Below are 24,839 nucleotides of genomic sequence, written 5' to 3'. Positions count from 1 at the left end.
GTTTACACCTGTTGTTAAATTTTCTTGGCCACAAATTTGATGGACCATTTGTGCTGTTGTGCTTAGGACATCTTAAAGTTACAGAATGGTGATAGCATCTGGGGCGTGTAGCTACAACTCCATTTATGTTTTCTCTTTGTAAATATTGTGACCCATTGAAGACTTACACATATCAGTATCAAAATATTGTAAAATATACGCAATACTACGCCACAAAGCTGATTTGTTGAGGGAAAAAAAAACCAAATCTTCACAAAATATTTATTATATCTTGGTACCTAACTTGCTACTTTTTCATCTGTCTTTGCCCCTGTCAATGATGAAGTACTCACAGGTTGGAAAAAATAAAGAGAGAAACCAGTGATTTTTGAAAAAATGTGTTGTGATTTAGCTAGTTACTGAAATATACATTCAACTTGCTCGTCATTAAAGCAAGCAGTTCACTTGTTAACAAGTGACCCAATAACCTTTTTTCTCTTCTCTAGAGACTTGTTTTATTATAACAGTTAGTGAGTAAATATCAGTTTCTGCTGTGATCATTTCCTTAAGCACCATTTGTTTGTCTAGTGCTAGGATAGTCAACATTTTTTACCTACTTCCCACTTTTGTATCACTGTTAGTAGTAAAATTTTCTAACTGCCCATTGATTCCTCAATAATGATGAATTATAAATCAGGGAAGTAACTTTACAAGGTGTATTAAAGCAAATATAATGAATATAACAGAACACAGCAATTGCAATGGCATTTGTATACACTTGTACAAAGTGTATCTTAGGCTTAGCATTATTGTATAAATAACTTATATTATTCAAGTAGTGCGCTCAGCAGTTTTGTTCCCAAAATTATTCACAAGTGTGTGTGTGTGTGTGTGTGTGTGTGAGAGAGAGAGAGAGAGAGAGAGAGAGAGAGAGAGGGAGAGAGAGAGAGAATTGACAGGTGCACTGCTAGGGTTACATGGAAGAAAGATGATTGTTTTATCACCTAAGCTTTTCCATCTGCAGCATTCTGTCATCACAGTTGTGCTTCCTACAAGCAGCACCATTCTGCATACAGTGCCTTCATTCTGTAGTTGCAGTATCTGTCCATCCATTGTCTAATTAATTTGCATGTATTTTGCAACCAGTACTATTGTCAATTCCTGTGTTTCTTTGTGCCAAGATTTTATTGTATTATTTTTTGCTATTGTTTTGTCACTTTTTCCATACCATTGGCCTCTCTAAACACTGCGTGTATTAGAGGGGTGTACAAAAATATGAAAACACCAAAACCACAACACAGTAATGTGCCTAATGCGGTATAGGAAAACCATTGGCATTCAAAACAGCTTCTAGTCATCTAGAATGGGTAAAATTGGGTCCTGTACAATTTTCAAGAAAATTTCATACCATTCTTCTTCAAAAATAGTGGCAGGTAATGAAGATGAAGATGGATAGCGATCATACACCCTTCCCTCCAAAGCAGACCACAAAGGGTCAGCTATTGAGATCTGGTGACTTGTGGCTAAGGGGGATGTGACAATTCATCCCCATGCTCACAAAACCAGTCCTGGAGATAGCAAGCTGCGTGAACAGATGCCCTGCCATCTTGGATCACACTATCACCATGGGGGAACAGACATTGTACCATAGGATGGATCTGATCAGCCAGAATGATTATGTAATCCTGGGCAGTACTGTAACTGTGGAGAGTGAGCATGGGGCCCTTGGAATTCTGTGATATGGCTGCCTAAATTATCACTGAAATCATATCATGTTTGACTCTTTGGATGTCAACTAGGCCAGGAATTGGAAAAATATGAAAAAAAGACTCATTTGACCAGTGATTCTCCCATTGCTCCATAGCCCAGGTTTTATGACTTTGGCTCCATCTTTTACCTTTTATAGTCATTTACATCACCGATGTGTGCTTTTCAAATTCCACCATGCACTAAAATTCCCAGCTTATAGAGCTGCCTTAGTGTTATTTTGGTGCTGACAGGATTCGTGAGTGTGGCATTCAGTTCTGCAGTGATTTATGCAGGCATTGTCCTCTTTTAATCACAGTCCTCATAAATTACAGTCTGTAACAACCACTCAACACACACTTTCGTTCACATTGTGACTTAGTGCACATTGTTTTTCCGCTTTAACTGTATGTAGTATAAATCTTCAGTATGGTGTCTCTTGGAATACCAAACACTTCAGCTACTTTGGTTATGGAAGCACGCACTATACAAGCACCATCGATTTTCCCATATTGAATTCACTGGTATAATATGCTCACAACTAGACAGAACTCTGTTCTGACCACGACTGACACTTGCAATATATTGAGAAATTGCACAGGTGCTGTTGCTGGACAATCCAACAGCACAACATGCAGGCTTGGCTAATATCTGCATTGATGTTGAAGCATGCATTTTTTTGTGATGTTTGCATATTTTTGTCCAAATTGTCCAAATCCAGTGTTTAGAAAAGGGAAGGAGTCTGTCGCCTTTCCAGGACCCACATACATCACAGTTGCAGAAGAACATGCCTGCATATTCTATCAGTCCTTCATATGAAACACTTAGGAAGACACATGTTATTTACCATCTTAGAAGTGCTCAGTTACCATCAGTAAAGTGGCTGAGTGCATGAATGGACGCATTAACCTTCCTCAGGGACTTCAAGCACCCAGTTATGGAGCATGCTCTGCAGCATGACTCAAAGGATCTAGATGACTGCTACACCATGTGGGCCATTGGATCCTGCCACCCAGTACCAATTTACCTTAACATTGGAATAGGAATGTTGTCTCCAACTGTTTTTCTATCCCATATCACCCACCTGCACTTGACCTTTGTTAATAACTCCCCAATTTTTCCCATAAGTAGATTTTTTAAATTAGTACTAATTTTTTCTACTCAGTAAGTTATTCTATTACTGTTTTATTGTCATTGTTCTCTCATTGTATTGTCATTTCCTTTCTTTTTAATTCAACAGGACTTCTCAATCTGTCCTTCCTATCGTTTCTAAACAGAAACTGACACAATGCTTACCTTTGTAATGCATTTGACCTCTTCCTGTTTTTTGCACAACTCTCTTCACCTTTCTCTCCCTTGTGCTCACCACAGTGGGGTTTCTATCAATTTCAGATCATAGTGAACTGTCTTCTTCTCCTTGTCCACAACCTATTCTTCCTTCCTCTCTGGAGGAAACTGAAAGTTCTGAAAGGTAGATGTTGTTTCTATTGTATTGTGTTCAGTATGTTCAAAATTAGTTTTTCAAATTTTCATAAGAATAATTGTACACACCAAAATAAGGAAAATAGTTGATATAAATTTGTATCTGAAAATCCTTCATTATTGAGTTATTACTCAAAGTTTATATTCAGTATACTTCAAGGTAAAATCCAACTGAAGATTATAACCAAAAATAGAAGTTGATTTTGTTACTACTGGTGCAAGTCAAACTGCCGGTACACTCATTGTTTTGTCCTGCTGATGTGTCACTACACAGACTTTACGTTTGACATTTGTGTGCATGTAAGGTTAGTCTGTCTTAAAGCTGATAAATATTCTGTTTGACCATGACAAAATAATCATTTCATGACCAGACAATAATTTTTGTGTACAGCTGTGCACATGATACTGGAAATACGGCTGTGCAGCTGTACCATAATGCATTTCTAAGCAGAGGACAGTGTAGTCATCTAGTCATTGCAGCTGCCCTTTGTTGTTTTGATGGCACAGGACCTGTAGCAACACAAATGATGGATTGAGGTAGACCAGGAAGGCTGTTGAAGGCAGTTGGTGTGTGGTCCTGCCCACTCATCTCATATAGGGTACCTGAAGGATGCTTTGTTCTCAGAATGCTATACAATAATTCAAGCAAAATCACATTAATAGTTTTGTTACAAATAAGAAGATTGACAATACTTAACTTAGAATTTACAATGGTGTTGCAAGCAATGGGCGACATGCAATCAATCAAAGTCCTTTGCTGTATACAAGGTCCATGTAAGCAGATGATATGGATCACATGTCACTGCTATCGTAGTGCTCTCCTAGTACTGTGCCAGAAATGTCTGGCCGAGGCTGGCAGGAGAGGCGTTTATATTCACTTCGTCTAGATGCTACTCCTGTCACGGTGACGTCCTGGTCAGCGCGCTATTGGCTGACGTCATCTCATCTCACCACCTTCTCTGGTCGTGCATTCTTAGTCTTCGTGCCAGCACTTGTCTATACACCAGAACATTCCTCCCCCCAAAGCGATGGACCGTTGTCGTGTAGGGAGTGCGAACACGATGGGGGAGGCAGGAGTGTGGACACAAAGCCAGGCTGGAAGCTGTGGCTCCAAGGGACTTCAAGCTTCCGGCCGTACCTCACCATTCAGCCTGCACTCTGGCAGAAAACTCCCCTGGAAAATGACCAGAAGGGGAACCAGATGAAGAATGCGATAACTGCTGCGGTGCGGGCGGGTCCACCTCCATCGGTAGGATGGAGGTGGCTCCGTCTCCATGGGTTCATCCCGCTGTCAGTGTCGTGAGGACACCCTCTGGCGGCTGCTGTGGCTGCACTGTCCTCCGGATCCATGAATCTGGGGAAAGAGAGATTGTAAGATCATCGTGTGCATGACAAAGGCAAAATTGATTTTGATGGCGGCGCTGCAAGCATCTGGACCCAAAATAAGATATATGCAAGCACCAAGTCGACGGATGATCCCACCTTGTGCCCACTGTCTGCAGCCACTAAAAACCCTGTAAAAGATGATATCATGTGGAGTGAAACGATACTGAGGAGAGTGGAGCGGTGTCCGATGGTGGTGGCCGTGAAGTAATTCCGCTGGCGATGGTCCGTTTCATGTGTGCGAGCAATATGAGGTTAGAAACAGTTGCAGTGCTTGATCCCTGGTGTGTGCGGAGTGAAGTTTGGCCATTTGCTGCTTGAAGGTTCTGACAAAACTTTCTGCTTCGCTGTTGTGGACTGTGGATGGAATGGGGCACTAGTTAGATGCCGTATGCTATTGTGTTTACAGAATGTTTGAAATTCATTTGACGTGAACTGAGGGCCATTGTCTGACACTATTACTTCAGGTAAACCTTCTGGGCAAAATATCGATGACAGTACTTGAATTGTGCTGTATGACGTTGTCAAGTACATTGGCACAGCTAAAGGAAACTTACTATATGAGTCAACCACAATCAACCGAGTGTTCCAAAAGGGCTCCGCAAGTCTGTATTTGGGCATCCATACTCTGCCAAGTACAGTGTCGATGTGCTAACTGTTTTGTGTGAACAATCCCCCAGTGTCCTTGGTGAAGTAACTGCAACACTTCTTTTTGCAATGTGTTACGGATCAACACATGACTGTCCACTGTTATTTTGAACAAAAATTACACCTTTCTGTGCAGAGAGGCTATGCCAATGTGCAAAGTATGGACGCACTACAGAGTTCTTTATGCTGTTCAATGAGTGGGGCTAAGATTTGTAAATATATTTTAGCAGAATGTACAAATCTGGATCAGCTTCCATGGCCTGTGCAATTTTCTTATAGTTCAGTGGAAAAGACTGAAGCAATTCAGAATTCTGAGCATCGATGTGACAACATGCAGCAGAAATGTCAAAGTTTGTATCATGGCTGATTGGAAGGCGTGAAAGTGTGTCTGCATTACCATGTTAGCTGTCAGACTGCAAAGCCTTGTGATCTGTTGCTAAGTAGAATTTTCTGTCGGACAAATAGTGGTGAAATTTGGTGACACCATACACAGTAACCAAAGCCTCTTTCCCAATTTGTGAATAGTTACACTGAGCTTTGGACAACATTTTTGATGCGAAAGCAATAGGCCTGTCTTCATCACGAATTCTGTGCAAAAGTACTGCACCGATTCCGTAAGAGGAAGTGTCAACTTGCAATACAACTGGTTTGTTAGGATCAAAGTGAACTAAGCATTGATCACTGAGCAATGCGTCGTTAAGTTTTTGAAAAGTCACTTGGCATTCATCTGGCCAAACAAAGGGGACATTCTTGCAACACAAGTGACGCAGTGGAGCTGTGATTTTTTTTCAGCATTCGGTATGAACCGAATGTAATAGTTCATTTTCCCTAAAACTGACTGCAATTCTGTGTGGTATTGTGCGGAACTGGCAAGCCTCGTATGGCTAACAAATGCAACTGAAGAGGATGTACACCTTAACTGTTCATGACATGACCAAGATACTACAACTTGGGTTTAAAAAAATCACACTTGTCCAGTCTACACATTAGTCCTGCGTCAGATAACACATGAAAAAAGGACATAAATTTCCAATATGTTCTTCAGGTGTACAACCTGCTACGACAATATTGCCCAAATAGTTTGAACGGTTTGGTACTTGCGCAGTCAGCTGTTCCAAATACCGTTGGAAAATGGTGGGTGCGGAGGCACAGCAAAAAGACTAACACAAATATTTCAACAAGCCCAAGTGAGTATTCACTACACACACTTTTTTTGATATTCTTCGTCAAGTGGTACAGTATTTGAAGATCGCGTTGTGCAAATTAGTTTTTGAAAAATAGCATCCACTGCCTAATTTGTCCATGAGATCCTCTGGGCATGGCAATTGAGAAGTATCAACGACAGTTTGTAGCTTGACTGTAGACTTAGGCCCGCATCTCGTGGTCGTGCGGTAGCGTTCTCGCTTCCCACGCCCGGGTTCCCGGGTTCGATTCCCGGCAGGGTCAGGGATTTTCTCTGCCTCGTGATGGCTGGGTGTTGTGTGATGTCCTTAGGTTAGTTAGGTTTAAGTAGTTCTAAGTTCTAGGGGACTGATGACCATAGATGTTGCGTCCCATAGTGCTCAGAGCCATTTGACCTTGAGCCACTGTAGACTTAGTCAACACAGAGGCAAATGCAACCTGAAGGTTCGGGGAACAAAACCAGTGGACTTACCCATTGACTAGCTGACATGAACGCAATAACTTCGCTATCTTGCAATTCTTTAAGTTCAGCAGCGACTTTGCCCCTTAATGCAATGGGAACAGTTCTGCCTTGGCAAAATTACGGCTGAGCATTACCTTTCAGCTTAATATGTGCAACAAAATTGTTAGCTTTGCCTAAACCTTCAAAGGGTTCCAGGAATTGTTTTAGCAAGCTAGCTACACTGTCTTTTGCATTAAACGCAGACACTGACAACACCTTGTCCTGAATGTTAAAGTCAAACAAATCAAAAGAATCAAGACCAAATTTGTTCTCACATTCGCGTGATTGTAGCACTAAAAGTCACTGTTTGCGTATGTGAGCGATACATGGCAGGCAACGTACATGTTCTTAGAACAGGAATGTGTAGTCCATTATAAGCCATCAGTTGCATGCTAGTTTTAGGCAGGTGTGGGGAACGTAACAGTTCCTATGTGTGACAATTGAGCAAAGTGACAGAGGCACCCATGCCCAACTGAAATTTCCCATGTTTCCCACAAATAAGTAAATGAACAAGAAGTTTGTTCGACTAGTGTATCACTGAAGAAACTGCATGCTTGCTAGGTTTGCTAATGCCTGTTGAAGACTGAATATACTGCATTAATGACCTGGGTCTTGTGACTAGAATTTTGTGAGTGGGCCGACTTCTTATCTTTGTTCCGTTGCAAACATAATTCAGATTGGACATGTCCTTTCCTACCACAAGCGTAACACTGAGCTTGTCGGGAGGGGCAGTCTTGGCATTTGTGCTGCGAATAACACCGAGGGCAAGATTTCGCCTGTGTAGCCCCTGTTTAGCGGACTGCTTATGCGGCATGCAGCGTTGTTTACTTTGGCTAGCGCAAGCTGCTTTGCGGAATGGGGCGATCGCAAGCAAGGGGCTCAACCTGACCAATAGCTAGCTGTTCAAATGTATGATCCGACAAGGCACCGGAATCATACTGATCTAGTATTTGCACTACCTTCTGAAATGATGGATCGGACTGTTTCAAAATCTGTTCTCTGAGTTTGACATCAGGTAAATTGTACATGATTGCTTCACGCAACATAACATCTGAATATAAAGCACTGCAAGCACATTTAAATTTGCATTTCCTTGTCATACCCAGCGAATCTGTTACCTACTTGTGATAAGTTTGTTCTGACCATTTTTTTACAGTTAAAGATACCTAGCTGCTAACATACTCACTTGTTTGTCATAATAGTTGGTTAGTTTATCAACCACTTGGCCGTATTAAAGGCGCTGCAGTCTGGAACCGCAAGACCGCTACGGTCGCAGGTTCGAATCCTGCCTCGGGCATGGATGTTTGTGATGTCATTAGGTTAGTTAGGTTTAACTAGTTCTAAGTTCTAGGGGACTAATGACCTCAGCAGTTGAGTCCCATAGTGCTCAGAGCCATTTGAACCATTTGAACTTGGCCGTAAAAAAGTTCACTCATATTGGCATTAGGAAAAAGTTTTGTGATGAGGCGGAACACTGCACTTCCTACCATTGAAAATAGATATTGACGTTTCACAGTACCTGGTACATTGTGAATGATGACGTGCGCTTCAGACTGGGATAACCACTTGAGCCATTCCTCATCTTGTTCACTAAACTGTCGAAAAGGCGATATAGCAGTAGGTGTTGCTTGTTCTGTCGGCCGCGCAGCATTGGCTGGTAGCTGCTGCACCGTGTTGAGTAGTGCAGAAATCTACTGCATCAGGAACTTATCCATCAGCATTAGCTGTGTGGTATCTAATGCTTGCGGCTGTGGCGTCTGAGCAGGGGGCGGGATAGGTGGGGTGGGCGTGTTCGAAGACACCAATGCAACAAACAGACAAGGCAAGCAAGCAAAGAAATTTTTCTGCAATGCCCACCTGAAAACACTAATTAGCAAATATGACGCGAAACTGTTGAAGCAAATAAGTGCGCCTGCAAAGAAAAGACAGGAGAGAATTAAGGTGCCAGCAAAAAAAACAAATTCGGAGGCTGTGAGGCGCAGAGTTCGGTGGTAAGATGTCGTTGCCAAATGTGGGGGTCATGCCCACTCATCTCGTATAGGATGCCTGAAGGAGTCCTATACATCAATTCAAGCAAAATCATATTAATAGTTTTTATTACAAATAAGAAGATTGACAATACTTAACTTTGAATTTACAATGGTGTTGCAAGCAATGAGCTACATGCAAACAATCAAAGTCCTTTGCTGTATACAAGGTCCATTTAAGCAATTCATATGGATCACACGTCACTGCTATCGTAGTGCTCTCCTAGTACTGTGCCACTAGCGTCCGGCCGAGGCTGGCAGGAGTGATAATTATATTCACTTCGTCTAGATGCTGCTCCTATCATGGTGATGTCCTGGTCAGCGCGCTATTGGCTGACATCGTCTTACCGCTTTCTCTGGTCTTGCGTTTTTAGTCTTCGTGCCAGTGCTTGTTGATACACCAGAACAGTTGGGGTATTAGCACACAGCATACTACTGTAGCATGCTGAACGTATGGTAGTTTTGCATAGGTTACAGTTAGTGTGTTCATATCATCTTCGAAGCATGCAGGGTCTTTCATCTGCCAAGCACTGACAATGAAAGATCTTTAGCCCATGGTTTGTTGGTTTGTATCTTCAATTCGTTTACAGATGAGGCAACGGTTCAGATGGAATAGCTAATTTTCAAAATCAAAATTTGTGAACTGATAAAATTCCTCATGGTTAAATTAAGGTTATACATTAGCAGCAGTCTAAGATTTATGTGCTGCCTGGAATAGGTGGTGATTGTCTGGTAGATCTGTATATTTCCCCAGAATCTCATACAGGTACTGTATAGGATGACTTAATTCAGAACACTAGTCGAGTCATAGTCTGTACCTTTGCAAAATGTACTGCAAAGAATTGGGAAAAATGCTATTTACATCTTATTGCAGATTAAGGTAATGACCAGAGTAGATCTCACTCCAGATGGTCGTACCGTGCAGCTGGCTCTGCATGTGTGAGATCGTCATGCAAAGTGGTACTTATCCTTTTTGGACCCAGGCAGGCTGGTGTCAAATGGTCCTCGAAGCTCTGCTGCCATGTTCAAGATCCTGGGACATCCACATCACCATCTTGGTGAAGGAACATTGGAAGTAGTGGACTGATGGATTCCATTCAGTGACTTTAGGCATGGGATACACCCAGCTACTACTTTGCCAGCAACTTACTGCTCTAAATTAGACTAAACAGTAATATGAATCTTACCATACCAATGCTTCTAGCATTTTGCAGAACTTTAGAACCTTAGGTCCATTAGTAGGTTTGGAAGAAGAGTTAAGTAGGATTAAATGGGATGCTATTCAGTTATGGGAATCACAATGGGAAATGAAGAGAAAATAAAATTAGGACATATGTTTTTATTACAGAGGAACAGAGCAGGGAGGAAATTAAGAAATAGGCTGTTTGGAAGATCAAAAACATTATTGCAAATATCAAAGGTATCTTTAAAAAAAAAAACAACAAAACTTTCTTTAAAAATTGGCGAAAGATGTTCTATAGAACTGATGGAAGTTGTGATGATGTGCTGATGTTGTGATCAGAAGGTAGACAACCTTTACAGTGTTACTGACACTACTGATAGAAAATTCCGTAATGAAGAATTAGAATTCTTCACTGTATAATATCAGAAATTACAGAGGTCATAAATTTTTTGTAATTTCTGAAGAGGAACATATTTGTATTTAATACATCCTTCCAGTAGAAACCAAATAGGAAATGAGCTTCAAAAGGGCCAAATGACACTAAAAATGAAATGCACTATAATTTATCAAACTACAGAGAAACTGTGCAGGATGTGATGGTCCTAAACCTTTAAGAATCCATTGATTATATTCTGGTAAGATGCAGAGTAAAAATATATACAAAACTGGAAAAAAAATTAAGTGGTCAGAAAATTGAAATACAGATATGAGAATTTATGTAGGAATAGGGACATATACTAGATCAGATTAAGCAGCAATTTTGGCATCTTAAAAAAATGAAGATTGTATTGACATAGATGAATGGTTATTAGATACAAACGACATGTTGAATTAAACAGAACTACCAATATATATTTTTGAGAAGGTGTGAACAGAAACATATTTCATTAAATAAGAAGGCTAACAAAAGAGGAAATTTCACAGGCCTTCAAAGATTTCACTAAATACTTTTATATTTCAAGACAAGCATTAGAATTACAGATGAAAATTAAGGGCCCAGAAGTAATACCAGATGTTATGTACAAAGGTGTAAGGAAAGGATAGGTGCCTGAAGATGGTGTTTCAATAGAAATTGATAAAACTGGAGAAAAAGTAACACATAAGTAACTTGAAAAATTATTTGCAGAATGTCTGTGGAGGATGAAAACTCCCCAAAATTAGAATAATGTGTAAAGTGCACTGCTTCGCAAGAAAGGACCCACACATGCGGTAAAAAAGGTGCAGATCTATTGCCCACCTCACCCTAATATAAAATATATTCACAAAAATTGTCAATAGCCAATTAGAAAACATTTGGGTTTTTATAAAATGGAACAAGCAATCTTTAGAAGTGGATACAGCGCAATGGATACTTAGCAAGTTATTGTTGAAATTATACACTACTGGCCATTAAAATTGCTACACCATGAAGATGACATGCTACAGACGCGAAATTTAACCGACAGGAAGAAGATGCTGTGATATGCAAATGATTAGCTTTTCAGAGCATTCACAAAAGGTTGGCGCCGGTGGTGACACCTACAACGTGCTGACATGAGGAAAGTTTCCAACTGATTTCTCATACACAAACAGCAGTTCACCGGCGTTGCCTGGTGAAACGTTGTTGTGATGCCTCGTGTAAGAAGGAGAAATGCGTACCATCACGTTTCCGACTTTGATAAAGGTCGGATTGTAGCCTATCGCAATTACGGTTTATCGTATCGCGACATTGCTGCTCGCGTTGGTCGAGATCCAATTACTGTTAGCAGAATATGGAATTGGTGGGTTCAGGAGGGTAATACGGAACGCCGTGCTGGATCCCAACAGCCTCGTTTCAATAGCAGTCGAGATGACAGGCATCTTATCCGCATGGCTGTAATGTATCGTGCAGCCACATTTCGATCCGTGAGTCAACAGATGGGGATGTTTGCAAGGCAACAACCATCTGCACGAACAGTTCGACGACATTTGCAGCAGCATGGACTATTGGCTCGGAGACCATGGCTGCAGTTACCCTTGACGCTGCATCACAGACAGGAGCGCCTGCGATGGTGTACTCAACAACGAACCTGGGTGCACAAATGGCAAAATGTCATTTTTTCGGACGAATCCAGGTTCTGTTTACAGCATCATGATGGTCGCATCCGTGTTTGGCGACATCGTGGTGAAGGCACATTGGAAGTGTGTATTCGTCATCGCCATACTGGCGTAACACCTGGCGTGATGGTTTGGGGTGCCATTGGTTACACGTCTCTGTCACCTCTTGTTTGCATTGATGGCACTTTGGACAGTGGATGTTACATTTCAGATGTGTTACGACACATGGCTCTACCCTTCATTCAATCCCTGCGAAACCCTACATTTCGGCAGGATAATGCATGACCGCATGTTGCAGGTCCTGTACGGGCCTTTCTGGATACAGAAAGTGTTCGACTGCTGCCCTGGCCAGCACATTCCCCAGATCTCTCACCAATTGAAAACGTCTGGTCAATGGTGGCCGACCAACTGGCTCTTCACAATACGCCAGTCACTACTCTTGATTAACTGTGGTATCGTGTTGAAGCTGCATGGGCAACTGTACCTGTACACGCCATCCAAGCTCTGTTTGACTCAATGCCCAGGCATATCACGGCTGTTATTACGGACAGAGGTGGTTGTTCTGGGTACTGATTTCTCAGGATCTATGCACCCAAATTGCATGAAAATGTAATAACTTGTCAATTCTAGTATAATATACTTGTCCAATGAATACCCGTTTATCATCTGCATTTCTTCTTGGTGTAGCAATTTTAATTGCCAGTAGTGTAGAATGGAACAATCAGTACAAATTATCACTGTACCTAGGATTCATAGCTTTCTCAAAGCTATGAAAGTTTCAGCTTCATCTGTACTAACCTGTAAGTCCTTTAGAAACAAGTCATTGATTCGACCATGTTAGTACACTGAAGACAATCATGCCACAGCTTCCGTAAGACTTCGTCATTATAATGAGAAATTTAGAACTAAAATGGCAGTGAGAGAAGGAACAAAATTCCAGATCACCAAAACTCTTATAATAATAATAATAATAATAATAATAATAATAATAAGAGTTATTGTTAGAGGAATTATGGGACACTCAAACTGAACAACAGAAGGATGGCAGATGCTGAACTGTCTTTGTTGTGCTATGACATACTATATGGCTCTATTGCAGAAATAACTTCAACAGCAAATGGAAGAACTTAGTAGCTTAACTCCGAAAGCAGGCGTGAAAATCTAATTGAAGAGAGTATCACAATGTCTAAATTTCAGCTTGAAAAGAAAATAATACAAATTAACAGCAACTCATAGAATCGCTTGCTGAGTTTTTATTTTTAGTATAGTTTAAGACAGAAATCAAAAACTGTGTGTTCAGAAACTAGCTGCCAGTGTGCCTGAAATGGAAGGCTGATTCAAGGAATTTCATTTTTAGATTTCTTGAGATCAGGAAAAAAAGACAGTGATCAGAGGGAAGGCGGTGGTGGTGGTTATGTTAATAGAAAATTTTCTACAGAACAAAAGGAGTTGTTAAGGAGTAACATTTTCAGTTTGCTTTCAGATTTTAATTTGCTGTCTGGCAGATATTTTGTATCACTAGGTAACTGGTTGCAGCATTGCACACCCCTTTTTATGCTAAAGACATCCTTAATGTGGTGTAATGAATGTCCTTTTTCTTCTTGTATTTTAGTTATGTACATCATAGTTTTTTTTAACTTCAGTAGATTATTTACAACAAATGTCACAAGTGAATAAATATACTGTGAAGCAGTAGTCAAATGCCTGACCCCTTAAACAGATGTCCACAAGATGATTGTGGGTGAGCACCACATATTATTCTTACAGCACGTTTTTACAATAAATACTTACTCACTCAAAGATAAGTTACCCCAGAACATTATTCTATATGATGCCATTGTATGAAACTCTGCAAAATATGTCAACTTACTGATTTGTCTCTCCCAAAGATTTGCAATGCTTCTAAGTGCAAATTTGCTTTTTCTGGTATAAATTCTCAACAACACAGACATCTAAGAATTTTGAAACTTTTTTGTTTCCTCACCACGTATTACACTTACCAATATTAGTGTAGAGAACTAAATATGTCGTGTCTGTTTAAGACTGAGAGTGAGACCATTCGCAGAAAACCAGTCGATACTTTTGAGAACATCATTTACCATTTCTTCTGTTGTTGTATTTATGTGGTTCAAAGGTCTGACAGGCAGGTGGACAGGTAGGTAGGAGATGACTGGTTGTGTGGCCTGCATTTCTGCTGATGTAAGTCATTTGTATTATCTGTGGAGTTACCTGAAACAATAAATTTATACAATAAACATTTGTGATGCAGAGACACTTGACAGACTCATCACGGAAGTGAGCAAACCATTCAATACCATGTGTAGGTGTTTGAAAGGCAGTGATGCTTTGTGATGATGTAAAGAGTGGGGGACATTATGAACATTTGTTCTAAGTTTCTGTGCAGAGAACTACATAAAAGTATTTTTTCATAGTTCTGAAACTAAGGATTTTTGAACACGTGAACATGTGCATATGGGGACTTGGTGTCAGTAATATATCCCCCCCCCCTCCCCCAAACACACACACACACACACACACACACACACACACACACACACACACACACATACACATACAAAAGGCTTATTTCTGTTAGACTTTTTATAAGTCCACTGTAAATGAATGTCGCATTCTGTTTACATTATATTGGCTGTGACTAGAAGTGATTTCCAGTCTGTGAGTACTTTACAGTTGGTTTCCAATTAACACTACACTTTCGGTTATACCTGCTGCTGCTGCTCCTCCTCTTCCTTTCTATGACAGGTTAACTTTTCCTGCATCTCTTACCACCCATATACTAACATTTTCCTTCATTTGGCAATTGAGTTTTTATATATCATCTAAACTTTCCAGCACATTTTGGTTGTAGACTTCGTGCTGATATTTGATATCAAAAAGCATATTTTATTGAATAAATATTTCTTCCCCACCTCCTCCATCTTATGTCATCCTAAGTTGGGTCACGTAATTGAATGTTGTTGCTTAAGTGGTTGAGTTCCGTCACTGTTCTCCTGTGGCTTTGCCAGTGTTGACGTTGAGTAATTCACTGCTCTGCTCTCTGCTACTCATCATTATTTTTGTCTTTGTTTTGTTTAACCCTAATGCAAATCCTGTCCATTCCATTCAGCAGATCTTCTATGCCCTTCTGTTTGGCCAGCAGATGGTGTTTCCTCTGAATATATTAACATTGGTATGAGTGTGACCTGTTCTTTAATTTTTTTTCTTTAACTTTATTTCAGCTGGTCCTTTACTTTCTTAAGATGCAAATTTTAAAAAATATGATGTTGTTATTGTATTCTGTATTTTACGCTGTTCTTTCTGGGTTTTTGTACATGTAATTTCACCTCGCACTGTCAGGCTTTTTTCCTGTATTAATTATTCATAGAAAGGTTTTGTAGTCTCTCTCTTTTCCTTTTTCCATTAATATGTTGAAGATCAAAATTAAGTCTCAGGAGTGGATCTGACCTTTTCTGAAGCCACAGCCATTTGTCTTGTACCTCTTTAATTCCACCTGTCTATCTCACTGCATATTGTCTTATTCCACTTACAACGGATGACTGTTTTTTCATAACTCACTTTCTGTAAAATTGTAATATTTCAGGAAAGACTATATGGATGAGAATTTTGCAAAATTCACTTGTAATGTACAGGGTGAGGCATAAAGGATGAATGGTTTTCAAATGAACAATACATCATTAAGAGTGCTTCAAAAAATCTCATTGCAGAATAACGCTCAAATAATGTTGCCATTTAACAAAAGTAATGCTTGAAAACATGATGTCCCGGGAGACACACTTATCAAGGTGCTCTCGGAAGCTGGCTTCAACTCTCTGCAACATGCCTCTGTCTATTTGGACGATATCCACTCTAACAGCTTCCTTCAATTCTTCAAGTGTACGTGGCTTATTCATGTACACACGTGGTTTGAGGCAGCCCCGCAAAAAGTAGTCACACATGGATAGGTTAGGTTAGGGGAACGAGGAGGCCAATGAATGTCCCCTAACTGGGAAATAATTCTACCACGAAAAACAATCTTAATTGCTTCCGTAGTCAATCTTGCCGTGTGAGCTTCGCTCCATTCTGTTGAAACCACACTGACCGGATAGGAATATGTTATCTTTTTAATTCAGGTAGGAAGGATTCAGTGATCATCTCTCTCTATGTATCATTCAGAGGTTACAGTTACAGTGTTCCTGTTTTCATCTTGGAAAAAGTATGGACCAATAACATCTGTACCTGTCACAGCACAACAGAATGTCACCTTGGGACTATGTAATGGTTTCTCATGCAGTAGTTCTGAGTTTTCACTGGCCCAATAATGACAGTTCTGCTGATCTACCATTCCATTCAAGTGGAAATGAGCTTCACCACTCATAAGCAAAATAATGTTGTCATTTTGCTCAAATATAGCCTCCATTTCTTGGGCAAAATTTAGCTGCTGTTCATAATCTCTTGGGTTTAATTTTTGCACAATGACCATTTTGTAGCAATGAAATTGTAAGTTAGTATGCGAAATACGCCTTAACGAGCGATTACTGATGTGCAGCTCAGCCAAGTGTCTTCTAGTAGATCGACCAGGACTACAGAGTGTGACTTGCCGAGCTCTTTCCACATTTTCTTGTGTCCGAACTGAGCAAGGAGTTCCTGGTGGTTTTTTGTTCATAACTGTTCCTCGTGTTCGAAATGATTCTACCCAACATAAAATGTTGTTAAGAGTGGGAACACTATCATGTCTAGCGAGATTGAAATGGCTACGAAGCTCATGATGCACTGCTGTAGCTAAACACATGATGTTGCACAGTCCACGGCTCCATGACCTTGACGAAACAAAATGGCAGGAGCTACCGATCACATTACCACATCATTCCTCCCACTCAGACCGCCTGAGCCTGAATACTAGCTGTTATAAAAATGTCCATCCTTTCTGTTAATTTGTAAAGAGCAATTCATACATCCATAAATCAAAAGAAAAATTTTCATACATAAATTAAAAAAAAGGCCACGAAAATATCAAATTGCACCAAAACTTACTTTCTGCATAACTTACTGATGTATAACTTTCTTCCTTATTGACCATTTACTAAGTACACAATAAATATACAACATAGAATTTTGTAAAGTATTAATGATGTAGAATACAGTAACTACATTAAGTCAAGCAATTAAATATTTCAAGGCAAGCCAGTTAACATGTTTGTAGTCCAGTGTGTCACTCTGTTCCCTCAACATCTAAATTTTCCACCATATCACTTGTATTTGCACTATCCAAAGGATCGTTCTCCTACAACATATTTTGATAGGACTCCATGACATTGTTGGGTATTTCAGTGAACTTGATCAACTCTGCCATATCTTGACTTTTTTCCTTCTTCCTCTTCATCTTTTTCTTCTTCTTCTTCTTCTCTTTTTTTTGGGGGGGGGGGGGGGGTGGGCTGCAGCCATGGCTCTCACGGATTTCAGTCCTTGAGGATCCCTACTACAGTTGACTCCCACAATATGTATATCTAATACAAATTTGATCCTTGAAGTTGGAATGCTCTTTGTACTGAATAACTCGACCTTTAGCAAAGCTGAATGGCAATTTTTACTTCAAAATACTGCAACACCTATTTGAGACCTTTCACATTCCAATCATCGAGCAATACTTTATCACCATGGATTCTGAGAATCTCAGGATGCTGCTTAGGTGACTTAATTTCTTCTTTCTCTCTGTACTTTTTCCACCTTGCCAAATGCCCAATCGGGAGGCATATAGCTGTGCTCCTGTGTTAGAAAGTCTTTGGATTTTTCCTGGAATCTTGATAAAGTTGCTGTTGAAATACTGTTCTTGTTTTGTGAAATGCATGAATCATAGAAAATTCATAGAACTCTCATTGAAAATGGCAATATTAAAATAAAAAGAGTATTCACACTACCAAAATTGGCTCTTAGAAAGGGAATTTTGCTATATAAATTTTGTTGTGAAAGCAAGTTTTGGAAGATATTTGGTAGCTTCTAACCATGGAAGTAATTGGGTTTTGTTCTGAATAAGAAAGGCGGCTATCTCAAGTAGTGTATGCCATAAAAGAAAATATTTTGGCCAATTTTGCAGAAAGTGAGTTCTGAAGGAAAAAAAAGGTCCTCTGTTGTGGAATGTCAGACTGATTGATTGTCCTCATGTTTATCTACTTATGTTGTGTTCAATAGTGTTATGACACTGCATACATAGAAGTGCTGTATATTTAGTCATTTACTCTTCAAAAGTTTTGAAGAGCAGTTAACATATACACCTTCGGCCAGTAGGAAAAGAAATTGCACCCAAAGACAGACGAATCAATATTGATCACTAATATGTCGGTGCTTTAGACAACATAAACCACTGAATTACACTGACAAATGTGGATCTAGAAGACATGCACTAATCTGATAATTATCATTTGTCTCGAAGAATAATTACAGAGACAAACTAGGCGCTGTTTCACATTTCTAACTTGAAATCAAGCAGTGGCGAGTATCTAACAGATGACTGAATAATGCTAACCGTCAACAAATCATTGTATGGAATGTTAGAATCTTCTATTTATTTACTTTTTTAAGTGTGTGTGGAGGGGGGAATAAGAACTAATAGAGAAAGATGAACTGTATGAAATCAATAGTTATTAGTAACATGGATTAAAAGGAGGACAAGTGCTTCTGGTGAAGTGACCACTTAAGTAGTAGCAACATTGTCAGTAAATGCTACAGTGTGTGTTAACATGGTCGTGGAAAAAAGGGTGGGTGATAGTGATTTATAGTAGAGTTAGCAGTAACCAAATTACCTCTCTCATTATTGACGTGAAGCTAAAGTCAGCTACTATTTTACAATGATGGCGGTGGTGGTGGTGATGGCGGCATTAGGGAAGTGGTGAAATGTGTGAAGTGAGAAGAAAATTTCTTTTTCTTGGGAATTTTCAACAGTGACCAAGACAGAAAATATTACCGTACATGCTTATTGGAGATTATGGACTGGGAAGAAGGGATGGGGGATGAGCGAGGACGACGTTTTTGGAATTCTGTGATAGATTTAAACTGCTCATGTTAAACACCCTTTTCAAATCAGAAAAGGCTGTAGCACATACGCTACAGTCATAGGTTCGAATCCTGCCTCGGGCATGGATGTGTGTGATGTCCTTAGGTTAGTTAGGTTTAAGTAGTTCTAAGTTCCAGGGGACTGATGACTACAGATGTTAAGTCCCATAGTGCTCAGAGCCATTTTTTTGTAGCACATATACCACAGTATCAGCTAGACTGATGTATGGAGATAGAAAAGCAAAATACGAGAGAATGTTCCAAGAAGCCGGAGAAATTGCAACTACCTCTATCGTGAATCATATCTAATGGAATTTTGGAGGAGTTACCCCTGCCTCTCACAGTCGTAGTCACATAATAATCAGGACAGTTGGGGCTTGGAAAGTAAGCTGAATAGAAATTAATTCTTTTTCTCTGTGTATTCACTGTTAAAAATACGCATACTAAGTTGCAAATCAGGAGTAGCCTAATTGAAATTTTTATTTTATGGAAAGGAATGCTTTGCATTTGTGAGGAGGATCATCTGAACAAGTATTTGTTCTGCTATTCCTTTTTCTTAATACACAGTTTTGTTCATTACTTTCTATATGAAGTTGAAGCAGGCATTGTGTGTATGCCAAGGTAGATCAACAGAAGAGGCAGTAATTAAAAAGAACCTAGCTGTGACACTTTGAGAAGGTATTTCTGACATTAATAGGATGTTTTAATTTACCTATGCACTCAAGAGAGGAGCACTGTTCACTTTCTGTCAAAAGGACTTAGAAAGTCTGTTTGTTGGAGAACTGCCACTGTGCAGTGTAGGAAGTTGATGAAGAAGAAGAAGAAGAAGAAGACAAGGAGGAATTAGAAATGGGCAATTTAAGAATTTAATTTAAATTTGAGAACAATAAATGATTTTGTGCAAGACAAGACTTTGGTTACGTTCCTTCAGAGCTACCTCCAATGATTGTTGTAAGTGTAATACTTGACATGTGTTCTCTTTCAAATTTATGTGAGATGAAGCAAACTGTAATCTCACAGCTTTTACCTGACAACTACACTTTTTATATTCATTTTGTATATTGTATTCACTGAATTATCAGTTTTTTTCCCTGCATACTGAAATGTTTGTGTAACTGTATGTAAGCATTAAACTGATATACTATGATGAAAAATTTTCAAAACGTCATGCATCTCTTCCCATACACTGCATTCTGAAGTTAGTAACAATAACTTATATTTTTTCTGCCACATGTTGTGTGTAGCACTGATATTTTGTTATATTGAAACTCTACTAATAAAAGCTAAAGATTACATGATGCATATTGACATACGTTTTTTTAACAAACATTTGGTGTAATTGCTACAGAACTTTGTTGCTTGGTGTCCTGTTTCATTACTTTGTCCAGTTTATAGTATAAAATGTGCGGTAAAAATTGTTTCAGTAAGGTGGCTTATGACCTGCGTCATTTTAAATTCAGCCACCAAGAGAAGTTGGGGTGTCTATAATAAGGGCGCGTTAAACTATTGTGGCAAATGACGTGCTAACTTAGAACCCCGATTTTTATAAAAGTGGCCAAGTTATGAATGTGTTTTCTAGCGATCCGCATGCCTTTCTACGCAATCGATCAGTTTTTATTGTGATTTCAGAGCAATGTGTTGACATCCGCCAACGCTAGTGATACAACGTAACTTTTCACTCAACTTCAGCTACGTGTTTTTCATAGATGTGGCAGGACAGTCATCGAATATTTCTTAACTCGATATCTCGATGTCTTTCGGAATGTGCATTGGTCGAAGTAGTATTGATTCCCTTAAGAATGTTGATGTAGCCGTTAAGGGTTTTGCGACGAAATGGGAGATTTTTTTTGAGGGGCAATCTAGTTTAGTCATAAAGCGCAAGTCGGCAATATTTCTTCAAATTATCGACTGTTTGCTACATTATTGTGGCGAAAACACAATACTTCCGCCTGTCCGCCTTCTCTCTAACCGGCGAATTTTTTTTCGCAGAAGTTGCGCCATGTTTAATTTTTTATGATACTGTCGTCTTTCAAGAACATGTTTTTTTCTCAGGTGCAAGTAAAGTCTGAAAAAATGGAAGAAGTGCAGAAATCTACTTACACAGAAGCAATGCAGCAGCATATGGCGCAGATAAATGCAATGCATTGTAAACCTCAGCAAGATGATAAGTCTTCCGACAGAAATGCCGGACAGAAAAATCCAAATTGTCAGAACGGTACCCGCTTGCCTGAGTACCCAACAACACTTAAAGTTCCGCAGGTTTCTCAACCAAATCCAGATATTTATGGCAGTAAACAAGCATCTGAACCGACGTTTGTTATTCCCGACGACGGTTTGGGATTCGATGACGGCGTTAGAGTTCTCAGAGCTTTGGGTACATGGTAAGTAATTTTTATTCATAGTATTCTGTGTGACTAGTTATTTTTAACATTTGTAATTAGGAGGTCGTGTATTATCAACAAGCTTCGCCACATAAAATGTATTTAGAAAAGTAATCTGCCCAACAAAGAATGAATAATAAGAACCCGATGTAAATGAAGATAATAGAAACGTTTCATATATATTCCCTTAGTTTTGACGAAGATGTAATTTTTGTTAAGGTGAAGTGCGAATACCAAATTGGAACTAATCGTCTTAAGTGTGACTACATGTTATCAAAGTTTGTCACTTCTGTCTTACATAATTAGTTAGTATTTCAAAAATGTAGTATCAGCATTAATCAAGAGTGTATAGTAAGAGCGTCTCAGTTAATTGTTTCTGAAGGATATTTGTTATAATTCGTGACTTTGACACTGTTGTTGAGGAAAAACAAGTTGGAGACATACGTGATCTGTATTTACACATTATGTTTCTTGAGCTATGTGATAGAAGGAGCTGTATATTAGAAATTCCAGCCAAATTTGAATTGACAGAGATTGGAGAATTATGGAGGAAAATCAACCTTTCAGACTTGTATTTAATTTAAATGAAAAAAATGGTTATCAAACAGTAGCCAGAATTGTGTGTGTGTGTGTGTGTGTGTGTGTGTGTGTGTGTGTGTGTGTGTGTGTGTGTGTGTGTTTCCTTGGCATGATTTCAGTCTTGTGCTCTTTCACACAAGTTTTTCTTTTGAATACAGATAAAAGCACAAATATTGAATTAATGGTGATAAAATGTGTTGCTCATCTGAACAACTGCCAGGTTTTAGTGACTTAGCTGATGTTAAATGACTAAACAACCATTATAGGCTTACTTGCACATTGCTGGGTCTTCTTAAAATAGTTTTTAGATTGTTGACAGCCTTAAATGGTGATGGGTTTTGAAGAAATACCTTTGTCAATAACTATATTTTATCCCAAAACTCCTCAACTGTTACAGTAAAACTGCCACTGATGAGTGCTGGTTAACATATATTTTCAGTTGTTGCATTATCGCGATAGTGCAAAGTTTACTAGTGCCACAAAATTATGTTTAGTCAGGTCTTGAGCGTTACGAAGGCAGGCAGGTATACTCCAATTCAGATAACTTGGTGATATCAATGTTTCATGAGTCGAGTGATAAGAGCCAGCTGGTAGTCAATTGCAGTAGTTTCCTGTTGCCTGAAGCTGACTGTAATGTCTGTTGATTGTGGTGACACTGATCTGTGGTTGAGCTCAAGGTCTAGATTAGGTGGGAAGGTACATTTTAGTTATGAGTTTGCAAAGCCCACAAATGTGAAAGCAGAAAATTTGGTTGTGTTAACAAATTGACTGGTAGCAAAGCCTAATATTTACATCTCTGCCATAATGAAAAATGTAATGGGGTGTGGAACATTACTTCTACTTCTTTCTGTATGGTGATGACTATTTTACCATCATATAGTTAATTGCATAGTTTAAAGGAAACAAACAGCGTTGCATTAACAAAAACGAGTTCTTGGTATTGGTGGCTTTTGCATTGTGTGCTGCAGGTGGCAACTTTTAGTGCAGTGAATGATGGCAAGTGAACACCACGAATGATGCCAGATGATTAGACAAGGTTGCAGAACCAATGAGAAAATAGTTATATCAATGTCATTATATGAAATGGTATACTGAATATATTGTGCAGAGTGTTGTCATATAAAAAAGAATTTAAACTGTACTCTTGGCTTCCTGTATAACTGATGCCACAGAAATTGGAATTTTTCGAAAGATACCCCACAAAGTTTACAAAATGATCATTGGACTATGCTGGAGACTAGTAGGTCACCACAACTAACTTGCCTCCAGTCAAATTGGTTCACTTTGCCAACTCTCGACTAAACTATAACATTGGTATGCAAAACAAATCCTGTCATATTCCGAGAAACTGCCAAAATAAGTCGTCATATTCAGCAAATCTCATTGGTTACTGTTTACTATCACCCAACTGGCTACTACTAATGCTGGCCGGTGTGGCCGTGCGGTTCTAGGTGCTTCAGTCTAGAACCGCGTGACTGCTACGGTCGCAGGTTCGAATCCTGCCTCGGGCATGGATGTGTGTAATGTCCTTAGGTTAGTTAGGTTTAAGTAGCCTAGTTCTAAGTTCTAGGGGACTGATGACCACAGATGTTAAGTCCCATAATGCTCACAAGGGAACCTCCCCATCGCACCCCCCTCTGATTTAGTTATAAGGTGGCACAGTGGATAGGCCTTGAAAAACTGAACACAGATCAATCGAGAAAACAGGAAGAAGTTGTGTGGAACTATGAAAAAAATAAGCAAAATATACAAACTGAGTAGTCCATGCGCAACATCAACATCAAGGATAGTGTGAGCTCGCGAGCGCCTTGGCTAGCGTGAGGAACTGCGGAACGAGAAGTCCCTGGTTCAAGTCTTCCCTCGAGTGAAAAGTTTAATTTTTTATTGTCAGACAATTATCAAAGTTCAGGCACTCACACATAATCAACTTCGCTCTCCAAAATTCCAGGACATGTTCAGATTTGCTTGGACATATGCAGGATTTGATGGTCTACACACGGAAAAATTTGAAAACGTTAAAAAAATATGTTTTGACAGAGCACAGAGAAAACTGTGCGACTGTGAAACTGCTGCATTCATTTGTTGCAGTTTATCTAACAACCTCTTATGTTTTCATCACTTTTTTGGTAGTGATTATCACATCCACAAGAAAACCTAAATCGGGCAAGGTAGAAGAATCTTTTTGCCCATTCACCAAGTGTACAAGTTAGGTGGGTCGACAACATATTCCTGTCATGTGACGCACATGTCGTCACCAGTGTCGTATAGAATATATCAGACGTGTTTTCCTGTGGAGGAATCGGTTGACCTATGACCTTGCGATCAGATGTTTTGGGTTCCCATTGGAGAGGCACGTCCTTTCATCTACTAATGGCACGGTTTTTCGGTGCAGTCGCAAAACAGACATTAAACTTATTACACTGAACAGAGATGTCAATGAACGAACGGAGAGATCATAACTTTGCGAAAATAAAAAAAGTAAATTTTTCACTCGAGGGAAGACTTGAACCAAGGACCTCTCGTTCCGCAGTTGCACACGCTAACCACGGGACCACGGCGCACCCGAGCTGACATTATACTTGATGTTGCCTATCTTTCGCATGGACTACTCAGTTTGTATATTT

General features: G+C 39.5%; 1 protein-coding gene across 1 annotated transcript in view; it reads left to right on the top strand.

The window, feature by feature from the left end:
• LOC126456958 (zinc finger protein 2) overlaps positions 1 to 24,839 on the top strand; it is a 63,203-nt gene that overhangs the window by 16,274 nt on the left and 22,090 nt on the right. Inside the window, exon 3 of the mRNA XM_050092894.1 lies at positions 21,308 to 21,636. Within this exon, the coding sequence (XP_049948851.1) occupies positions 21,308 to 21,636 (329 nt within the window). The remainder of the gene's footprint in view (positions 1 to 21,307; positions 21,637 to 24,839) is intronic.

Source organism: Schistocerca serialis, chromosome 2 (assembly GCF_023864345.2).
Source record: "Schistocerca serialis cubense isolate TAMUIC-IGC-003099 chromosome 2, iqSchSeri2.2, whole genome shotgun sequence".
In the NCBI taxonomy this organism is placed as follows: domain Eukaryota; kingdom Metazoa; phylum Arthropoda; class Insecta; order Orthoptera; family Acrididae; genus Schistocerca; species Schistocerca serialis.
This window is presented reverse-complemented; position numbering and strand designations above follow the sequence as displayed.